At 42.6% G+C, this 23956-nt stretch overlaps 1 protein-coding gene across 2 annotated transcripts in view; it reads right to left on the minus strand.

Annotated features, from left to right (window-relative positions):
• ubqln4 (ubiquilin 4) overlaps nt 1-23956 on the minus strand; it is a 62588-nt gene that overhangs the window by 32597 nt on the left and 6035 nt on the right. For both annotated transcript variants that reach the window (XM_072280914.1, XM_072280904.1), the window contains exon 2: nt 10490-10641. In XM_072280914.1, the coding sequence (XP_072137015.1) occupies nt 10490-10641 (152 nt within the window). The remainder of the gene's footprint in view (nt 1-10489; nt 10642-23956) is intronic.

Raw genomic sequence — 23956 nt, forward strand, 5'->3', positions numbered from 1 at the left:
CCTTACACTTCCTCCCTTACCACCATTCAGGGCCCCAAACAGTCCTTCCAGGTGAGGCAACACTTCACCTGTGAGTCGACTGGGGTGATATACCGCGTCCGGTGCTCCCAATGTGGGCTTTTATATATTGGCAAGACCCGACGCAGACTGGGAGACCGCTTTGCTGAACATCTACGCTCTGTCCGCCAGAGAAAGCAAGATCTCCCAGTGGCCACACATTTTAATTCCACATCCCATTCCCATTCTGACATGTCTATCCACGGCCTCCTCTACTGTAAAGATGAAGCCACACTCAGGTTGGAGGAACAACACCTTATATTCCGTCTGGGTAGCCTCCAACCTGATGGCATGAACATCGACTTCTCTAACTTCCACTGAGGCCCCACCTCCCCCTCGTACCCCATCTGTTACTTATTTTTATGCACACATTCTTTCTCTCACTCTCCTTTTTCTCCCTCTGTCCCTCTGAATATACCTCTTGCCCATCCTCTGGGTCCCCCCCCCCCGCCCTCCTTGTCTTTCTTCCCGGACCTCCTGTCCCATGATCCTCTCGTATCCCCTTTTGCCTATCATCTGTCCAGCTCTTGGCTCTATCCTTCCCCCTCTTGTCTTCACCTATCATTTTGGATCTCCCCCTCCCCCTCCAACTTTCAAATCCCTTACTCACTCTTCCTTCAGTTAGTCCTGACGAAGGGCCTCGGCCTGAAACGTTGACTGCACCTCTTCCTACAGACGCTGCCTGGCCTGCTGCGTTCACCAGCAACTTTGATGTGTGTTGCTTGAATTTCCAGCATGTGCAGAATTCCTGTTGTCATGCTCTAAACTCACCTGCTTTGTTCACAACACTCCTTGTGTTAAAATAGACACATCTCAAACGTTCAGTCTGAGCACGTCCCTTCTCTATCCTCCCTTTCGCCCTGTCTACAAGCTTTTTCTATTTGTGAGCCAACCTCCTCTACCACAGTCTGTTCAGTTCGGTTCCCTCCTCCCAACAATTCTAGTTTAAACTCTCCCCAGTAGCCTTAGCAAACCTCCCCACCAGGATATTGGTCCCCCTGGGATTCAAGTGCAACCCGTCTTTTTCGTACAGGTCACACCTGCCCCAAAAGAGGCCCCAGTTATCCAGAAATCTGAATCCCTGCCCCCTGCTCCAATCCCTCAGTCACGCATTTATCCTCCACCTCATTCTATTCCTATTCTCACTGTCACATGGCACAGGCAGTAATCCCGAGATTTTTACTACCTGCTTCTCAACTTCCTTCCTCACTCCTTGTAGCCTTTTTTTCAGGACCTCTTCCCTTTTCCTACCTATGTCATTGGTACCAATATGTACCACGATTTCTGGCTGCTCTCCCTCCCACTGCAGGGTATCTTGGACGCGATCTGAAACATCTTGGACCCTGGCACCTGGGAGGCAAACTACCATCCGAGTTTCTTTCCTGTGTCCACAGAATCGCCTGTCTGACCCCCTAACTGTAGAGTCCCCTATCACTGCTGCCTTCCTCTTCCTTTCTCTACCCTTCTGAGCCACAGGGCCATACTCTGTGCCAGAGGTTTGGCCACTGTTGTTTCCCCCAGGTAGGCTGTTCTCCCCCCCCACCTCACCAAACAGTACTCAAACAGGATTACTTATTGTCAACGGGTACAGCCACAGTGGTACTCTCTAGTACCTGACTCTTCCCCTCCCCCCCCCCGACTGTGACCCACTTGTCTGTCTCCCGTGGCCCCGGTGTGACCACCTGCTTATCACTCTTATCACCTCCTCGCTCTCCCTGACGAGGCGAAAGTCATCGAGCTGCATCTCCAGTTCCCTAACTCGGTTCCTTAGGAGCTGCAGCTCAACACACCTGATGCAGATATGGCCGTCTGAGAGGCTGGGAGACACCAGGACCTCCCACATCTGACACCGACCACAGAAAACTAGCCTCACACACATATTTCCTCCTTTCCACAAATAACACAGGTAAACCTACCTCACCTCGTTCCGTTACCGCCTAAGCCCGTTAAGCCAAAGCCCTATCACTCTGCTGCCTCTCACTCCGCTGCCTGCTGGATATGGCAGTCTTCTTTTTAAACCTTTCACGCTCTACTAGTTGATGTCACGCACCTGCACAGTAGTAAAAACTGCCTTTACTCCAGGAATCAGCCGTTCACTCTCAGTCTTCTTGCTCTGAATCATTCCCTGTCTGTTCCTGTGACTTATTCTTCTTTAGCATTGCCGTCATATCTGCTTCCACCAGTTCCACACACCCACCACTTAATAAAAATACCTGCTCTGCACATTCTCTTTAAATTTCCACCACTTACCTTAAATCTATGCTCTAGTATTTGACATTTCTACCTTGAGAAAAATTCTCACAATTTACCAATCGATGCTTTTCATAATTTTACACACTTCTATCAGGTTTCCCCATAGCCTGTAATGTACCAGAGAAAACAACCCATGTTTGTCCAACCTCTCCTTATAGCAGTATCCTAGTGAACCTCTTCTGCACCCTCTGCAAGGCCTCCACATCCTTCCTGTAATGAAGCAACCAGTCTACTCAAAACATGGAGTAACAAAAATTTTACACAACTGCAACAAGGCTACCTGACCTTTGTACTAAACACAGACGAAGGTAAGTAAATTTCTACTTGTGTTGCCACTTTTAAGGAGCTACAACTTTGCATTCCAAAGTTATAAAATAAAAGTGCAAAGAGGATTGAGAAGGTAATTAGCACCACAGAGGAAACATGGTATACAGTGGACCTAGGAGAACATTCACAGAAACCAGCATAACAGATAAACAGGGTAGTGAAGTAGGTTTTAGCTGTGCTGGCCTCCATCAGTCACGACAACCAGTATGGAGGTTGATACTGTACAAGATGCTGGTCAAACCACATTCGTGGTACTATGTACAGTTTTGGTTGCCCAGTTATACCATTAAACTGGAACGAGTGCTGAGAAGATTTACACAGATATTGCCAGGACTCAATGGCCAAAGTTATAGGGAGAGGTTGAGCAGCCTAGGAATTTACTTCTTTAAGTGTGGGAAATTGAGTGATGATCTCTCTGAGAAATGTAAAATAATGAGGGGCAACATTATTAATGCCTTGTCGAAGGAGCAGAGAGCAAGATACAAATTTGCCAATGGCACAGAAATAGGTGGGAGAACATATTATAAGAAGGGTTATGATATTTTGTACCAACAAGTTGAGTGAATGGCCAGAAACAAAGCAGTACTAATGAAAAAGCTCCTAAACCTGGGGTGTGTACCTCCTTCTGCAACTGGATCCTTCAGTTCCTCATTGGGAAACCACAGTCAGTATGGATCAGAAATAACATCTCCTCACTGACAATCAATACTGATGCACCACAAGGATACACGGTTATCCCACGACTAAGTCTTTGCATCCACAACTACGTTCAAATGCTATCCATAAATCTGCCAATAACACAACTATTGTTGGCAGAATTTCAGATGGTGATGAAGCGGCGCACAGGAGTGAGATAGATCAGCTGATTGACTGGTGTCGCAATTATAACCTTGCATTCAATGCCAGTAAAGCCAAGAAACTGATTGTAGACAGGAGAAAATCTGCAGTTGCTGGAACTCCAAGCAGCACACACAAAATGCTGGAGGAACTCAGCAAGCCAGGCAGCATCTATGGAAAACAGTACAGTTGACGTTTCGGGCCAAGACCCTTCGGCAGGACTAGAGACAAAAAGATGAGGAGTAGATTTAAAAAGTGGAGGAGGGGAGAGAGAAACACAAGGTGATAAGTTAAAACGGGAGGAGGAAGGTTGAAGTAATGAGCTGGGAAGATGATTGGTGAAATAGATACAGGACTGGAGGAGGAGGATTCTGATACAGAAGGCCATAGAAGAAAGAAAAGGGGGGGGGAAGGAGCACTGGAGAGGGGAAATGGCCAGGCAAGGAGATAAGGTGAATGAGAGAAAAGGGGATGGGGAATGGTTAAGAGGTTTTCTCCAGTTCTGCCGAAGAGTCTCGGACCGAAACGTTGACTGTACTTTTTTCCATAGATACTCCCTGGCCTGCTGAGTTCTTCCAACATTTTGTGTATGTTAAATTAGTGTAGACTTCAAGAAGGAGAAGCCGAAGGAACACACACCAGTCCTCATCAATGGATCAGCTGTGGAAAGGGTGACTAGTTTCAAGTTCCTGAGCTTGACATCTCTGAAAATCCATCCTGAGCCCAACAAACTGATGCAATTACAAAGAAGGCAAGACAGCAGCTACATTTCATGAAGAGTTTGGTCACCAAAAACTTATGCAAATATCTACAGATGTACTGTGGAGAGCATTCTAACTAGTTGCATCAGCATCTGGAATGGAAGGGCCACTGCGCAGGATAGGAAAAAGCTGCAGAAAGTTGTGAACTCAGCCAGCTCCATCATGGACACCAGCCTCCCAAGCACATCTTCAAAAGGCGATGCCTCAGAAAGGCGGCATCCAACATTAAGGACCCCTAACATCTAAGACATGTCCTCTTCTCATTGTTACCATCAAGGTGGAGGTACAGGAGCATGAAGAGACATATTCAGTGTTTTAGGAACTGCTTCTTCCCTCCACCATCAGATATCTGAATTGAGTGAGCCCATGTGCACTAGCTCACTATGTATCTTTTTGCTCTCTTTTTGCACTACTTATTTAAATTTTTAAAATATTCTTTTGTAATTTATATATTTTTTTATTACGTATTGCACTGTACTGCTGCCACAAAGCAACAAATTTCAAGACACCATGCCAGTAATAGTAAGGGAAGTTAATATGGGAAAGTGGGATGCTCCAGTTTGGTCAGACGGATCATAGGGCAGATCTATGTGAAGAGAGACTGTAAATGAGTTAAGTACATGTTCTGTGTATGAACATCAAAAAAATTAACAGACACATATCTCAAGAATTTGGGAAGGCAAATAACAGCCTTTATTCCAAGGGGTTTAGAAATGGGGAAGTGCTGTTACAATTGTACAGGGTTTGGTGAAGCCACATCTGAAGTACTGTAGACAGTCCAGGTCCAGAAATTCACCCATTTTTTTTTAAACAAACTCAGTGACCAAGTTCCCACAGCATCTTTTTTAAACTTTATAGAGGTTCACCACCCCAAATAGAGAAATCTCTCCTCTGTCCTGACCTAAACTTTATTCTGAGACTGCAGTCCCCAGCTCTAGACTCCTTAGTTAAAGGAATCGAACAATGCTCACCACGGTCCAATATAACTGCAGTACACATCTGGGCTCAAATCCTTTTATAAAGTCCTAATTAAGTGCTGCATCTGCATGTTAGCATGCAATTACATGCACAAGAACATCTAGCTCCATTTCAACATCCTGGTAAGTAAAATAATATTTCAAATCAAACACTACATCTATCACCATTTTAAAAAACTCAGCTTCTCTGTTTTGTGCAAGTGGATGGACTCTCATCTTTCCACGTTGTATGATTATAGAGAAGAGGAGAACTGCTGTGTTCCCTTCTTTATAATCTCTTGAAGGCTCTTCGCATCTACCTCCCTACTTACAACTGCACCCAGGGACTCAACATGAACACAATGGGCTGAATGTTTTCTTCTGTGTTCCTAATAGACTGCTACATGGCTGATCATGCCAGGTAATCTGCAGATTCAAAATTCTTAACTTTGTGATCTCTGTTGAAGATAGCATTAGACTTCTACTCTGCTAGATCAGAAATAGCAGTTTAGCCATATCTAACAGTATGGATTTGGATGGCTCAAAATCCAGTATCTGCTACAGATTTGACATTTTGACAATTGATCAGCACCATATAACAATTACAGCACGGAAACAGGCCATCTCGGCCCTTCTAGTCCGTGCCGAACTCTTACCCTATCCTATTCGCACCAACCTGCACTCAGCCCATAACCCTCCATTCCTTTCCTGTCCATATATCTATCCAATTTAACTTTAAATGACAACATAGAACCTGCCTCTACCACTTCTGCTGGAAGCTCATTCCACACAGCTACCACTCTCTGAGTAAAGAAGTTCTCCCTCATGTTACCCCTAAACTTTTGTCCTCTAATTCTCAACCCATGCCCTCTTGTTTGAATCTTCCCCAAAAGTCCTTTTGAAATATTCAGTCTCCTCTCAGATCAAACATTATCAAAATGCAAGGGATACAATAATAAAGTGTTTTAATTAGACTATACAAATCACATCACCAAAAGGAGCAAGTCAATCAAAGATGCCCGTGTTACAGTGACTCACCAGAAGGTGCAAGAAAAGTTTACAAGAACAATGCCAAGGCAGGGGTTACAACTGAACACCTCTACATGCAATTAATTAGGAAGAGGCTGAGACCTAATCAAATTCGATACTGAGGGTTGCAGAAAAGACAAGATCTAATGGGGGATTCAGGAAAACTACCCAGAAAGCTGGAGACTAAGAAGCTTGCTCCCAAAGTGAGTAGCTGAGGCAAACTGCAGGGATGCATTTAAGGGAAAGCTGGATATGAGAGAAGGCATCTGAAGACCACATTGGTCAGATTAGTTGAAGATAGGAGGCAGATTGTGTGAAAGACAAACAGTAGCATGCAATAGATGGGCCCAAATGCTTGCTTCTTTACTGCTTATTCTTTGTGATGTTAAGGATCAAGGACCAGGAGCAATAGCAGACCAATAGATTGAGTGATTAAAATCTCAGGTGCACAGATCAATTAGGAGAATTGAGAATTAGGGCAGTGGTCCCCAAACCACAAAGCACGTGCATGTGCTACCAGGCCGAGAGGAAACAATATGATTTGGCGATATGAGTCAGCTGCACCTTTCCTCATTCCCTGTCACGCAATGTTGAAGTTGAACACCTCCCCCACCCCCCACCCCACCCGGTCGGCCGGTCCGCAAGAATACTGTCAATATTAAACTGGTCTGGGATGCAAAGAAGGTTGGGGACCCCTGATCTAGGGTACAAAAACCTGGGCTGACAGCTGTACAACCTTTGAAATCAGTGAGTGAAAATTTCAGACATAGGCAAAGCACCAAGTTACAAAATCAGTGATAAAAGCTTGCTCTTCAGAGCTGGCCTGCACTTATACAACCAATAACTTCTTTCTGTCACCAGCTTACAATACAAATGCAGACCTGTTAGACTGAGCAGTGGTGAAACACCAACAGCACAGTCTGTTAAATGCAAAAGGTCTGTGGGAAAAACTTCTCTTATCCTCAGCAGGCAAAGACATGGAAACACATTTTCAAAAATTATAATAAAATATGACCGTCTCCACCTCAAAAAAACACACTAACTACACCCTATCCTCGTTATATGCAGGGGATACGTTCCTCACAGTTGTCACATAGTATGGAAAACGTATAATATGAATAACTATTTAAATGGAGCAAATAGGGATGCGTTCTGGAGGGCTTCCTAAATATGTTTTATCTGTAATTTATTCACATTTTCATACCAATACAACACAAAAGCAGTACCACAAGGCAACATTCGTAGTATATTTCATCAATTTAAGGTAATATTCAACATAATAAATCATAGAAAGTTAACATACTAGGGTGTACAGTACTCACCAACAGTGGCAGGTGTGTTGGCTCCGGGAGATGAGTGGTTGTGCAGTGGTGTCGGGCAGCTTTACATGGATGAGGTCTCGTCTGCATTAAACACCTGCTTTGGTGTGATGCCTAACTCAGCTATCATAGCCCACAACTGCAAAGGGTAGCGTTCAGCAGCTTCGTGGTCAGCACGAGCTTGCACACCACACACAGCTAAGTTGTGAAGACCGTGACGATTAACAAACTTAGAAACCCATCCCCTACTTGCATTAAAGCTAACAATATCACTTGACACTTCCTCACTAGCCTCTGAACAAGGGTGACCATAAATTTCCAAAGGTTTCACACGAAGATGATCGGAACTGAGTGTCATTTATTTCTTTGTTTCATGCTCAATGTACAAACTCAACATTTTCTCTGTTTTGTCATAATCGGGTTACGCACTTTGGTAACAATCTTTGAAGACACTGTGATGAATCAATCACCGCACTTTTTATTTTCTCAGCATTTTTCTTTATGTTTCTGATCGTGGATTCACCCAGTCCGAAGTAGCGCCCCGGGGCTGTGTTACCTTCACCTGAAACAGCCCTGTTTATAATTTCCAACTTTTTTTCAAGTGTTAATGCGGTTCTCTGCCACTTGGCTGATGGCCCAGGACTTGACATAGGACGCTTAGGAGGCATAGTTAAATATTTCAAGCACAAAATCAGTGCACCGTAGGTAATAAGAACAGAAGTTTAAGAGCGCAAGGTCGCACATCCACACGCTGCCAAAACCAATGCGAGACTGGCAGGAGTGAGGCGTGTGCAAGTGACTTGTACTGGCGGGAAAGTGGCGCTTCTCATCCCAACATCCTCGCATAACTGAGTTTTGGACGCATATAAGGAGAAGTTGGTAGAAATAGGTTCGACGCATAACTGTGAATCCACATTGTCTGAAGATGCATATAACGAGGATAGGGTTACTAAGTTTTCCTCCCTTGGATGTAATCTCTACTCAGCAGTGCAACATTGTCCGTGGGGTATCATTCAAGCATTAGAGACATTATATTTTCACATGAACACTCGCTGAAGATACAAGAGAGTAACTACCCATCCCTCTAAATTTGGGAGAGCTTAGAACTGTCCCAGCTGCAAGGTACAACATCTACAGCTGCAAGAGCACAACACTGGCAGCACAACTGATATCATGAATCTCATGAACAACTGAACTTTTACGCTCCAACGTGTTTCATTGCAGTGTTCACAAGCACTGGCACAGCCACAGGAGTTTTTAGTGCAGGTGCAGTGTCCCGCTTGCCTACCACACATCATACTTTGCAACAACAAATGCTACCAAAAAAAAAGAACTAGAGGGGGCATTTTGTAAATCATCTGCATCAGTGAAATTTTATTAGTTCCCTCTATCAAAATTGAAGAGAACCTGGGAGCTATACTTGTGAACAAGTGTTAAACGTTGTCTCTGGTGCACCTTCAGTGCGAAACACCAAAAAACCAATTTTATCTTCCAACTACAAATCTAGATCTCAAATCAAAACTGCCCCAAATCAACAGCCTGAATCTTGTGTTTATTTCCAATATGAGGCTTGACATCAGATCCTTTGGACAATAAACTGTGTCTGATAGTATTCTTAATTAAAGAAGAATAAGCCACAAAGAAATACAGTCTGTACTGACCTACCAGTAGTGATTGCATCTGACAGTTACCAGTAGAACCAGTGTTAATAAAGGATGGTACAGCTCTAGATGTATTTTTTATTGCAGGTACAAACTACAGCATGTACTGTTTAAAGCTCCACTTGCATAAGGCCCATTTGTTAGCAGAAATTCAAAACTGTAGGGGGAATTACAGTTCAGGTAAACATCAATTATAACAGTCTAGAGGGAGATTAATGATGCAATAAGCAGAAAACTAAGGTCCTTGTTTTTAACAAGAGAGATGTCAAGGAGAGTTTAACACTTCCATATATCATAGATAAGCAAGAATGTTGCAGTTAATAAAATGTGTACCTGTGTACTTGAGATTCAGAATTGATACTCTTTTTCCAGCACATGGCTACTTTGATTCTATACTCATTCTCAAGTACAGCAAAGGAAATACATTTGGATTTCAGCCATCAGTAACATGGAGAACAGACAAAAGGTACCCATCACTGTCACATAAAGCTGGAATGCACAGAGTTGTGGGCAGGTGAAGAGGGGGAGAACGGGTAGTGGTGGTCATACAAACATTGGGCAATACTCTTCTGTACCTGAAGGCACTGCGTAGATTGGTGGGGACATCTGAAATCCTCTGCTCACACCTCCTGGACATGCCAATCTCTTTTTACCCACAATAAGCTCATCATGAGATATAAAGCTAAGCTGAACAACAAGATGGTCTCCATCACACAAATGTCAAAGTTAGACCCAATGAGACAATTATTAACTTCTCAAGAACAAAAGCAAGTTAGAATAATGTACAAATGATGCAGTGCATAAGCAACCCTACAAATTGATGCTTGAGATCAGTCTGATCCTGCAAGAAATGGTAAGCAAAGGCATCTTTATGCAGATTGCTAAAGGGCAAGATACATGCTGCTTCAACACAAATTTTTTGGTTTCTTTTGGAAAAGGAGAAAGACCAAACAGAATGACTAAATTGCACTGAAATTCACCTGCTTCCTCTCAAACCATACTCAGTTATCAGTTTGCTGTTAGCAGTTTACCACTACCAATTGCTGCCAATAAAATTTTATGTTGTATCGTCTGTTAATGTCAGTGTGATCTATTTATCAAATTCAACAAGCATCATGGAAATGCATTGTCTTCTTATAACTCAATAAATTTCATAGCAGGCAACAAAGGCATTTGATTAGCTGCATAACTAAGTATGAGCAGAACACCTGGACTGCAATTTCTGTGCAAGAATGGGTCGAGGAGCCCCACACACCTGGTAGATGAATCAGCAACCTGAAAGCACATACCTCTGCGCTGTCTTTATTACCAGATGCACTGTGAGCCCATCCTTTATGCCATGCTGGCTGAGCGTATCTCCATCCTTCAGAATCTTTCCAGCAAATATGAGCACCAATTGTTCCTGCTTCGCCTTGAACCGTTTGGATATTTCATCTTTAAACTATATGGGAGCAAAACAAAAAGCAGAGATGATGGCAGTTTTTTCAAAGGATCAGCAACATTTTACTACAATGTGACTTTCGAGCTTTGGTTTGACTAAGGGTCCTATTAACGAAGGGACAGGGAAAGATATACAAAGAGGACAATCTCCCTCTGTGCCATATAGTACAAAGCAACCAATTTATTAAGCACAACTTTCCAAAGTTCATAAGCCCCTGACAAACAACAGATCATTTGCTTTAGTTACTGAAAGAATAAATATACCAAGGACATCTCCCACACGCTTGCTATTAACAATGTACTGTCCCTTTAGATTTGATCTCATGAAGTGCAACATCTCACACTTGTTCACATTAAACTCCATCAGTTATTACTCATTCATACCTGCAACTGACCTATGTCCCAATATATCATTTGACAATTCTCGCACTATTCACAACGCCATCAATCATTGTATTGCCTGCAAACTTACTAACCCACTCATCAACATTTTCATCCAGGTCATATAATTATCACAAACAGCAAACAGAAGTCCCAATACAGTCTCATCCAGAACACTAGCCAGAGATCTCCAGCAAGAATAAACCCATCAATCACTATTCTATCTTCTACTGGCAAGCCAATTTTGAATCCAAATGACCGAGTCACTGTGAATTCCATAAATATTAATCTTCTTCATGACTGATCTTGCCAACTGTCTTACTAAAATTCATGTAGATAACATCCACAGCTCCACCTTCATCATCTCTTCAAAAAAAATGCAGTCAAGTTTGTAAGACAAGGCTTGCCCAGCACAAAGTCATGCTGACTGTTCTTAATTAGATCATGGTTTTCCAAATGCTGATAAACCATGTCCTTGAGAATCCTCTCCAATAGCTTTCCTAATGTTCACAAGAGATTTACTGGTCTACAGTTAAGGATATTCCCTATTTCTCTTCCTGAATAATGGAATATTACCTACTTACCAGTCCTCCAGGAACTCACCTAACGCTAGAGGGGACATAAAACAATTCCATCTCTTGCTTCTTTCATTAACTCGAGTATATGCCATAAGATCCTGGGGACATCCATGTTCACTTTCTTTCGGTGAACCAGTATCAGAATCAAATTTAATATTACTCACGTACATCATGAAATTTATTGTTCTGCGGCAGCGATAAAAATAAATCAAGCAGTGCAAAAGGAAAACAATAGTGAGAGTGTTTGTGGGTTCAATGTCCATTTAGAAATCAGACGGCAGAGCAGAAGAAGCTGTTCCTGAAATCTTGTGTCTTTGGCTCCTGTACCTCCCCCTTGATGGTAGCAATGAAAAGAGGGCATGTCCGTGATTATGAGGGTCCTTAATGAAGGATGCCACCTTTTTCAGGCATTGCCCCGTGAAGGAATTCCCCGTGAAGGCATTCTTGATGCTAGATTTAGGGATAGGAAACAATTCCGAGCAAGGTTGGAGGCGACAATGGATGCATGTCAACTCTGGCAAGATTTGCAGGACAATACTTCCTACAAAGCAAAACCAATAGCATGAATGGCAGCTTCACCAGACAAGCTCAAAGCCTGCTATGCCTGCTTTGAAAGGGAGAATATAACTACAGCTGTGATGATCCCTGCTGTACACGGTGACCCTGTGATCTCTGTCTCGGAGGCCAAAGTCAGGTCATCTTTCAGGAGGGTGAACCTTCGAAAGGTGGCAGAACCCGATGGAGTACCTGGTAAAGCTCTGATAACTTGTGCCAACTAACTGACGGGAGTATTCAAGGACATTTTCAACCTCTCACTGCTACAGTCCCAAGTTCCCACCCAATTCAAAAGGGCAACAATTATACCTGTGCCAAGAAGAGTAGTGTGAGCTTTCGTAATGTCTATCGCTCAATAGCGCTCACATCTATGATTATGAAATGCTTTGAAAGTTTGGTATGGCCAGAATCAACTGCCTCAGCAAGGACCTGGACCCACTGCAATTTGCTTAGCACCACAATAGGTCTACAGCAGACGCAATCCCAATGGTTCTTCACATTGCCTTAGATCACCTAGACGATACAAACACCTATCAGTATGCTCTTCATTGAATATAGCTCCGTGTTTAACATCATCATTCCCACAGTCCTGATCGAAAAACTACAGAGCCTGGGCCTCTGTACCTCTCTCTGCAATTGGATCTTCGACTTTCTAACCGGAAGACCACAATCCACATGGATTGGTAATATCTCCTCCTCACTGACGATCAACACTGACACACCACAGGATGGGAGCTTAGCCCATGTCTGTGTGGTTAGGTATAGCTCAAATGCCATCTATAAACTTACTGATGATAGAACCATTGTTGTCAGAATCTCAGATGGAGAAAAAAGTGCTTCTAGGAGCGAGATAATCAGCTAATTGAGTGGTGCCACAGCAACAACCTTGCACTCAATGTCAGTACAACCAAAGAGCTGATTGTGAACTTCAGGAAGGGTAAGATGAGGAAACACAAACCAACCTTCGTAGAGGGATCAGAAGTGGGCATAGTAAGCAATTTCAAGTTCCTGAGTGTCAAGGTCTCTAAGGATCTAACCTGGTCACAACATACTGATGTCACTATAAAGGCGGCAAAACAGCAGCTATATTTCATTAGGAGTTTGGGGAGATTTGTTTTGTCACCTAAAACACTCGAAAACTTCTACAGATGTACTGTGGAGAGCATTCTGACAGGCTACATCATTGTCTGGTATGGGGAGGGGCTGGGGGCTACTGCACAGGATTGAAAGCTATAGAAAGATGTAAAATTAGTCAGCTCCATCTTGGGTACTAGCCTCTGTACTATCCAAGATATCTTCAAGGAGGTGCTCAGTGATTCAGGAACAGCTTCTTCCCCTCGACATCTGATTCCTAAATGAATATTGAACGCATGAATGTTACCTCACTTTTTTTTATTATTTCTGTTTTATGCACCAATTTTAATTTAACTATTTAATATACATACATCTACTGTAATTAATTTCCTCATTTATTTTCTTTCTATATTATGATGTATTGCATTGTACTGCTGCTGCTAAGTTCACAAATTTCACGACATATGTTAGTGATATTAAATCTGATTCCAATTTTGAGCATCAATGGAAGACCGCACCCAACGGGGCAGACAAGTAACCATTATGCAAAAGACAACAAACTGCACAAATACAAATATAATAATAATAATTAAACAAACAATAAATATCAAGAACTTGAGATGAAGAGTCCTTGAAAGTCAGTCCACAAGTTGTGGGCAAAGTTCAGTGATGAGGCAAGTGAAGTTGAATAAAGTTATCCCACCGGTTCAAGAGCCTGATGGTAGAAGGGTAGTGACTGTTCCTGAACCCGGTAGTGTGGGTCCTGAAGCTCCTGCGCCTCCTTCCTGATGGCAGCAGTGAGAAGACAGCATGACCTGGGTGGTGGGGGTCACTGATGATGAATGCTGTTTTCCTGTGACAGTGCTTGGTGAGGATGTGCTCAATGGAGGGGAGGACTTTTACCCATAATGGACTGGGCCAAATCTACTACCTTTTGTAGGATTTTCCATTCCTTGGTGTTTCCACACTAGGCTGCGATGCAACAAGTCAATATACTCTCCACTGCACATCTGTAGAAGTTTGTCAAAGTATTAGATGGCATGCTGAATCTTTGCAAACTTTTTTTTAAGGAATTAGAGGTACTACCATGCTTTCTTCGTAATTGCACATGTGCTGGGCTCAGGACAGATCCTCTGAAATGATAATACCGATAAATTTAAAGTTCCTGATTCTATCTTTGATTCCCCCAATGAGGACTGGCTCATGCACCTCCAGTTTCCTCCTCTTGAAGGCAATAATTAGTTCCTTGGTCTGATTGCAGGTCCAGATTCTTGCTTATGCAGGAGTTGATTCTACTCATGACCAACCTCTCAGTAGATGTGAATGGCAATTGTCGTTGAGGCAGCTCATCCTGCTCTTCTTGTGCATTAGCATGATTGTTGCCCTTTTAAAGCAAGAAGAAACCTCCGAGTGCAACAGTGAAACATTGAACACTGAACACTCCTGCCAGTTGGTTGACACAGGTTTTCAGAGCTCTACCAGGTACACCATAGGGGCCTGACACTTTGTTCTGACGTCGACGAGACAGAGATCACATGGTCAACAGATGCTGCAGGGATTCACACTGGTGTAGTTTTATTCTCCCTTTCAACTAACAAATTCTGCTAAAAACCTCTTGCACAAAAGAATTTTCAAATCTCTTACTAGCTCTTCTTTCAGTTAGTCCTGACAAAGGGTCTTGGCCCGAAACGTCGACTATACCTCTTCCTAGAGATGCTGCCTGGCCTGCTGCGTTCACCAGCAACTTTGATGTGTGTTGCTTGAATTTCCGGCATCTGCGGAATTCCTCATGTTTGCACAAAAGAAGCCTCAGTCTTTATTGGGGAAGCTGAAGTTACCCACACAACTACCCTATTTTTACACCTATCCCTAATCTGCCTGAATATCTGTTCCTCAGTGTCCCAGTGGCAATTGGGGGTGGGGTCTGTAGTATAGCAGAGAGACCGTCTGTGCTGACAGTGATGTCAATTTAAACTAATCTCATCTGCCTGTACATGATCTATATTCCTCCATTTCCCTGCCTGTTTATGTGCCTATCTAAATACTTTCTGAACATTGCTGTCACATCTACTCCCAACACGCCCACTAGCAGTACGCTCCAGACACCCACACTATCAGAGTAAAAAGAACTTAACATATCTCCATTAAACTTTCCCACAGTCACCTTGAAGTGGTACCTTTTGGTATTTGACATCTCCACCCTAGGAAAAGATTCTAACTATCTACACCTCTCATTATATAAAGTTCAATTTGATAGCCATCACCCCACACCCACCCTCTGATGCTCCAATAAAAAAAAATCCAAGTTTGTCCGAACCTCCCACCACAGCTAATAGTCTGAAAGGTCCTGATGAGCATCTTTAGCACCCTCTCCAAAACTTCCACATCCTTCATGTAATGCAGAGATCAGAACTATACATAAAACTCCATATGTAGCCTCAGTAAAGTTTCAGTGGCCCAGATGATCACAAAAGAAAGGGACAGGAAGGCAAATATGACATATACATATAGCTAAGGGTATGTTGGAGTGGCCATTTTGAGCGTAGTTGTTTCTCAGGTAAAGTGCTGTGGTCGAAGTGCAAAGGCTTTCATGAGAAAGGTTTTGGTAAGAAGTGTGAGTGGCAATTTGGCAAAACAAAGCCATTCTTTTTATTTACATATACAGCTCAGTGTACCTCATAGGGGTACCATACAGAAAAGTGAGGATGAACAGTCAAAGGTTAAGCTGCACAGGTTGGCTCTGTGGTTAAGAAGGCATACAGTGCATTGGCCTTCATCAATCATGGGACTGAGTTTAAGAGCCAAGAGGTAATGTTGCAGCTATATAGGACACTGGTCAGACCCCACTTGGAGTACTGTGCTCAGTTCTGGTCGCCTCACTACAGGAAGGATGTAGAAACCATAGAAAGGGTGCAGAGGTGATTTACAAGGATGTTGCCTGGTTTGGGGAGCATGCATAATGAGAACAGGTTGAGTAAACTTGGGCTTTTCTCTTTGGAGCGACAGAGGATGAAAGGTGACCTGATAGAGGTGTACAAGATGATGAGAAGCACATCGTGTGGATAGTCAGAGGCTTTTTCCCAGGGCTGAAATGGCTAGCACAAGAGGGCATAGTTTTAAGGTGCTTGGAAGTAGGTACAGAGGAGATGTCAGGGGTAAGTTTTTTTTACGCAGAGCGTGGTGAGTGCATGGAATGGGCTGCCGGCAACGGTGGTGGAGGTGGAAATGATAGGGTCTTTTAAGAGACTCCTGGAGCTTAGAAAAACAAGAGGGCTATGGGTAACCCTAGGTAATTTCCAAGGTAAGGACATGTTCGGCACAGCTTTGTGGGCGGAAGGGCCTGTATTGTGCTGTAGGTTTTCTATGTTTCTATGTCATAATCTCCAGATTACAGATACAATTGCAAACATTTAAGAGGTATCTGGATAGGTACTTGGAGGGTTATGGGGTGAATACGGGTACCTGAGACTAACAAGGAGGATGCTGAGGTCAGCACGGACCAGTCAAACCAAAGGGCCTGCTTCCATGCTACATTGCTCTGTGACTCCCTGTGCCACTTGTGATTTTTTTACTGAAACAGAAAGGTAAAACAGATGAAAATATAGCTGAAGTGCTAGTGCAGAGGGAGGGCATTAGGATTTCAGATCACTGGTATCACATTTGGAGAAGTGGTGACTTGTACAAAAAGGATAGATTGCACTGGAACCAGAGGGGGTCAATGTCTTTGCAGGAAAGTTTGCTAGTGCTACTCAGGAGAGTTTAAACTAATGAGGCAAGGGGTTAAGAACCAGATTGACAGTGCAGCAGGTGAGGAGGCTGACTCATATGTAGAAAATAGAACAGTCCAATGGGAAAAGTAGGCAAAGAGGAGATGCTTCAGGTACAAAAAAACTGTAATGAATAAGTCAGTTGAGATTTCTCAGAAATATAGGAGAGATTTTAAGAAAGAAATTAGGAGGGCAAGTCCCAAAACCTTTTATAAGCAAAAAGGTAGCTAGAGGAGGACTAGGTACCCTGAGAGGCCTGAGAAGCAATCTATGCTTGGAGCTGGGGATTTGAGCAAGATCCCAAATGAATACTTTTCACCAGTATTTACCAGGAAGAAGGATGTGAAGGCTGAAGAGATAAGGGAGGGGTATGATGAGCTTCTTGAACACAGATCAGGTAGAATATTAACTTAGTGGGTGAAGCTAAAGAGCTAATGGCACCTAAGGGCGACTCTTTTGTTTGCATCTTCGGAAATAGCTCTAGATGTCTATCTTTTTCTGTCTATTTTTCCCTTTCGGGGTTCTTTTGAAGACCCTCACCTGGACTTACACGCTGACTTTGGTTCTTTGTGGGAACGGGACCCGCTCTTGGGGTCTCATGAATGGCCATTATTCAAGATACCGAGGATGCGACGTAGAAGATGAGCTCGCCTTCGGGGGTTCCGGGATCCTGTGGCTCTGGAGGTGGGCAAACTCGTGGTCAGTGCCTCTGCAGGGAATCGGTGTGCCATGCGAGACAGAAGATCAAAAGCAGCAAGCTGGCTGCTAGCTGTGTGCCCGGAAACCCGAGTTCTCTGGGCACAGAGCTTGGAAAAAGCAATGCAACAGACTTTTAACATCGTAAATCATCGAGTTGTTGTTATGTCTCCCCTCTCACTGTGAAACCGAGACACCTCTTTTTCCCTTATTGGGGAGAGAGAAAGCCTGTAGTATGTCGAATTACCGGGTGAACGAGTAGTCTTTGGGGTACTGCAAGTCTGTGTCTTTATGCATGCTTGAGTGCTCAGTGGGGGGGGGGCCGGGTGCCAATGCTTTTTTGCTGATGGGGGAGGGGATCGTTGCTTGCTGCTGCTTATGCATGGGAGGGGGGAGCTGGGGGAGTTTTGGGGTTCTAACATTTAACTGTCATTCATTCTTTGGGGCACTCCTCTGTTTTCGTGGATGGTTGTGAAGAAAAGGCGTCTTAGGATGTACATTGTATACATTTCTCTGACATTAAATGTACCTTTGACATGTATTAAGGTGAATAAATCCCAACACAATCTATTCCAGAATGCTAAGCAAAGCAAGGGAGGACATTGTTGGGGCTCTGACACAGATCTTTGCATCCTAATTAAATACTGGTGAGGTACTGGAGGATAGCTAACTTTTTTCCCTTATTCGAAGAGGGCATGGAAACTAAAGGCCAGTGTACCGTGCATCAGACAGAAGTTGTTGAGGATTCCGAGCAACAGAAGATACTGGATCTGTTCTGCCTGGAGCAGATAAAGTTAAAAGGGGAACACAATGACAAATATAGATAGGATAGACTTCAGGAAACACCTCCCCATATCAGGTGTAGGACATTTGGGCTAAGGGGGTGAGATTCTGGGGAAATGGAATGGTGATTACCTGGAACTCATTGCTGAGAGAGCAGCGGAAACAAAGGCACTAACAGCATTTAAAGTGTTTAGACAAAGCACTTGAATCTCCTAAGCATAGAGAGCTATTAACCAAGCGCAGGAAGACAGGATTAATACAGATGAGTATTCACTGAACAGTGTGAACGTAGTGGGACAAATGGTCTATTTTTATGTTCTTATGACACAATGACTGAGTCAGAAAAAGATTTCCAAGTTATTAACAAGGAAGGGAAAATATAATATTGAGTGAGAAGCGTGAAATCAGGTCGTAAAAATTTCTATGGGTATGTAAAAGCTTAAAGATTAACAGGACATAATCTGGGTCCATTATAGCCCAGGACAGTGGAACAGCTAAAGAGTTGTTGCCTCACAGCAACAACAAACTGGATTCAAGTGTCAAGTTTGTATGACTGCTTCCTCCCACATCCCAAAGCTATGGCTTATTAAGTGGAAGAATCTGGGATTGGGGAAGGAGGGAATATGGGACAAATAGGTTAGAGGAAAAATAGAGGGGCAATGGGAACTCTCAATGTGCCAAATGTTGGTTTTCATAAAGAAAAGTAGAATTCTATTAGGATACAAGGAAATGGTAAAATAACTATATAAATACTCACGACTTCATGAAAATACAATGGGCACAGTCATATGAAGAAACAGGAGAATTATGAGTAGGTCATTCAGAGAATTCCAAACAGCATGTAGCCATGGTTCACTGGATTCATTCCTGGTCCAAGTGTGTCAAACAAGAGATAAAACAAAATGATCTGTACTGTCCACATTTCAGAAAAGTACGACAGGAACTCAGGCTTGCCAATAAAGATAGTTGATGCTGTGGCTGCTACTGTATAAAACTTCAGTTCGGCTGCACCTAGAGTACTGTGTCCAGTGCTAGTCACACCACTACAGAGAGGCTTTGGAGAGGGTTCCAAAGGGATTCATCAGGATGTTACCTAGATCTGGAAAGTACGAGTTACAAGAAATTGGACAAACATAATTGTTTTCTCTGGAGCAGAGGCTGTGAAGAGACATGACAGAATTTTATAAAATTAGGAGGAGGAGTCAGAGTCTAAGGGTACATTTTAAGGTGAGGGAGGAATAATTTAATGATTTTAAATATTTACAAAGCAAGTTTTTTTTTATATAAAAAAGTATCTAGAAAGCACTGCCAGGGAGATAGTAGAAGCAAATACAGTAGCAAAATTTAAAAGCTGTTTAGACACGCATATGGACAGGCAGGGAATGGATGAATATAGACTATGTGTAAGCAGATTAGATCAATTTTGAAAGGCACCATAGTCAGCACTGACACCACGGGCTAAAGGGCCTGTTCAACAGTCAGTGATGGATTTCTAGAACCAGGGGTTACAGATGCAAAATTAAGGGCTGAGAAATTTCTTCACCTAGAGATTTATTTCATTTATTTTCAAGACAGAGCATGGAACAGGCCCAAAGAGTCATGCCACCTAGCAACCGACCTAATTAATATTAGATTAATTACAGGAAAATTTACAATAATCAATTAACGTATTAACCAGTATGTCATTGGAATGAGGGAGGAAACCAGAGCACCTAGAGGTAACTCACAGGGTCACAGGGAGAACATACAAACTCCCCACAGGTGGCGCCAGAAATGAACTCCAACGTCATGCTAACTGCTGTGCTACTGTGGCACCTAGCAATTCTGGAATTCTCTGAATGGCTTGTTTGTGCTTCCGTTTCTGGATATGACTGTGCCCATTGTGCCAATCCAGTGAATGACTTCCTAAGATGTTGATAAATAAACCATCATACAATATACCTTGTTTACCAGTTCAGAAGTGCATAGCATAATTTATATTCTCTGTGCTCATTTTTTACAGACAAGAATTTCAAATGTTTTTTTTCCTTCAACTTGTCCTGACACCTTCAAGGATTTATGAAAGGACATTCACCAGATCTTTGTGTAGGATGTACTGCAGGTTTCAAGGCTGCTTTACTGTGTTGACAAACTAACTAAAGCAATTAAAAGAATCTGTAGCACGAGCAGAAATTCAGTGGTGGGGATACTACTGGAAAAAAATTCCGAATGAGTTAAATCTACATTTAGAAATATAGAAAATAATTTGAAATATTCAACATGGTTTTGTTAAGTAGAGATTCCCTCTGACCAATTTGAAACAATGTTTCAAAAAAGGTTAACAAAATATTTTGGTGAAGGCAGTGCAGTTGGATGCATTCTAATATTCACAAGGATCAGTACTGGAACACATTGTTAAGTACATAAATAGTATTGAGATGAATTAGCACGTATGAGTAGTAAGGCTGCAGAGGTGTGCTTGACAATGAGATAAACAGTTATAGGGTGTCAATCATATCATAAGATGGACAAAATAGCAGCAAATGGACTTCTACTCCAATGTGTGAGCTGATGCACTCTGGAGAATAAATAAGAGTAGGACATACTACGGTAAGGACCCAGAGAATACTGAGAAACAGATGAGGAGCAAGAGATTTACAGGATATTTGAGGAAATAATTCCACTGCCCCTCCAACACACACAGACAGTGGTTGTGAATTGGAATGCACTGCCTGATTGGATGATAAAGGCTGAGACTCTCATAATGTTTAAGAATCGAGATGAAAACATTTAAATGGAGGCTACAGATCGGGTACTGGTAAATTGGTTCTGCACTGGTAGGCACTTGATGGTTGGCAGGCATGGTGGGCAAGGGCCTGCTTCAGCTTGAAAGGACAAAATCTATGATTGTACTACTTAATTTCCATAGTGCAGCTTCACCCAGTCACTACAACGCTATTACTACTCGGGACATCGAGTTCAATCCCAGCATCATCTGCAGGGAGTCCGTACATCCACCCTGTCGAATGTGTGTGTTTCCCCAGGTACTTTGTTTCCTCCTACAGTCCAAAGACATACCAAGTAGGTTAACTGGTTATGGTAAATTGTCCCATAATTAGATTAGGGTTAAATATGGGTTGTTGGAGATTGCTGGTTGCTGTGGCTCAAATGGTTGGAAGGGTCTGTTCTGCACTGTATGTCCAAATTAAAATAAATATTTCTGATGTTACATTAGTTGACAGCATAGAAACAGCCCCTTCATTCCATGCAAGCCCCAGCCTTTACCTATTAAAATCATTGATTCCTTTCTGCCACATGAATTCACTAGCCTTCCTTCAAATATATATACAATTCATCCCAACCAATTGTGACAGGAGATTCTGCACCCTTCCCCCTTTCAGGGCAATGTTCTGGATTTATTAATGAGTCTTGGGTTAATTGTTTCTCGTTTCAAGTTGTCCAAGTGAAAACAATTTCTCAGCATCTATCCTAGTCCCTTCTCTCCCATAGCTTGGAGCACCAGGTATCCTTACTATTTTTACTCATTCAGTGTGCAATACAATCAACCACTGTTTATTTTCCTAATCCTATGCCTACTAATCCAACCATAACTTTGCCAAAACCAACTCCCCCCCACCCCCAAGAACTCACTAGTTTGAACCTCAGGACTCCTAATCACGTCCAAGGATGGAAAAAAAAATCAAAACATCCAAATCCTCATTCTGATGAGGATAAATCAACTCCATAGGAAGTTACTTGGCTTGGATAATAACCTGCCAGTGAAGCTTTGAGACTATTCATGGGACCTGGGCATCATTGGTAAATTGAGTATTCAACTAATAGCCCTTCAGTAATTCCTTCTTGACTTCGCAGTTTCTTAGATGCTAACAGAAGTTCCAGGAACACCAATAAACTTCCAAGAATCAATGGTGCAAGACTTGGAGAGGAACTTGAAACAGTTGTCCTCACACATCTGTAATTCTTGTTCATCTCTACGTAGTTTGCAGATTTAGGAAATAAAAGTAGTGGTGGAGGGAATGAATATGTGGGGTAGAGAACTGGACTAATTAGGCAGGTTGTTCCATCTGGGGTGTAGTGGTTAGCGGAATGCTATTATAACGTCGGCGACCGAGGTTCTATCCCCACCACCGTCTGTAAGAAGTTTGTACATTTTCTGTGTGACAATGTAGATTTCCTCTGGGTGCTCCAGTTTCCTCCCACATAACAAAGACATATGGGTTAGGGTTCGTAAATTGTGGGCATGCTACATATTTCACTGTAGGTTTCCTTCCATGTTGATATACATTCAACAAATAAAGCCAATCTTTATATTATGCTTTTTGAAATGTACTGGAACTGCACAGGCAACTGGCAAGCTTGAGGTTTGTCTTGTAGATTGTAGAAAGGAGACAGAGAGTGAGGTGGCAAGTCTTTCATTGCAGGATACATTACTTCCAATCTGTGCCTGTAGCAATTTTTTCAAAGGATGCTTGCTAATTTCTTTTTAAAATCAATGGTGACTCAGGATTGTAAATGGAAAACACAATGCCAAAGGAATTATCAAGGGAAGGTTGTCAGACCTCAGTTGGCTGTCACATAATGACATCAATATTAATCACCCATTTCATCAACACTGAAATGGGCCCTATCCAAAAGTTCTCTCAGCACTATATCCACTTCTACCACCTCCAATGGCAACATGTTCCAAATAACCACTGATTTCACCCTCAATATCCTTTAAATATCTCCTCTTATCTTAAACCTGTGCCCTCTAGTAATATACTCTCCTGCTCTATGCCCCCTCAATTTGACAAACTCATCCTTCAGCCTCCTACGTTCCTATTACCACAGCCTATCTAATCTCCCTCTTATAACAAAAGCCTTCCATTCCAGACAACAGACTGGCAAATATCTTTTGTACGCTGTTGCTCTCAAATGCTTCCAATAGCATGGCTTATCTAAATGTTCTGAATGTTGTGTAGGTTTTACACACTACTAGATTGTCCCTTGTGATCAAGGCTGCTTTGCTTCCTTTCAGAGGGTTCTAATACACCTAATTAGTCCAGTACAGGAACTGCAGACCCTGCTGTAAGTATACCAAATGATTTTTGATGAACCAGAGCAACTGTTCGAGAAATTTTGTACATGTCACTTGACCTCAAAAGAAACCCAAGCTTTGCCTCCCTGAAAGCTTCGCAATCATTTTGAAGTGGTTAAAAACAATGAAGATATTCATGTTCACCAAGGAGATGCTGAACACATCTTTTCAATATTTGCTCCGTAGTACTGCTGGAAATAGGACCATAAGACACTGGAACAGAATTAGGCCATTCTGCTCCGCCAAACCATCCTGGTAGATTTATTACCCCTCTCAACCCCTTACCCCTGCCTTTGCTCCATAACTTTTGACACCTTTACTAACATAGAACTTAGCAACCTCCACTTTAAATATACCTAATGACCTAACCTCCATAGTATTCTGTGGCAATGAATTCCACTCTCT

Source organism: Mobula birostris, chromosome 2 (assembly GCF_030028105.1).
Source record: "Mobula birostris isolate sMobBir1 chromosome 2, sMobBir1.hap1, whole genome shotgun sequence".
Lineage (NCBI taxonomy): Eukaryota > Metazoa > Chordata > Chondrichthyes > Myliobatiformes > Myliobatidae > Mobula > Mobula birostris.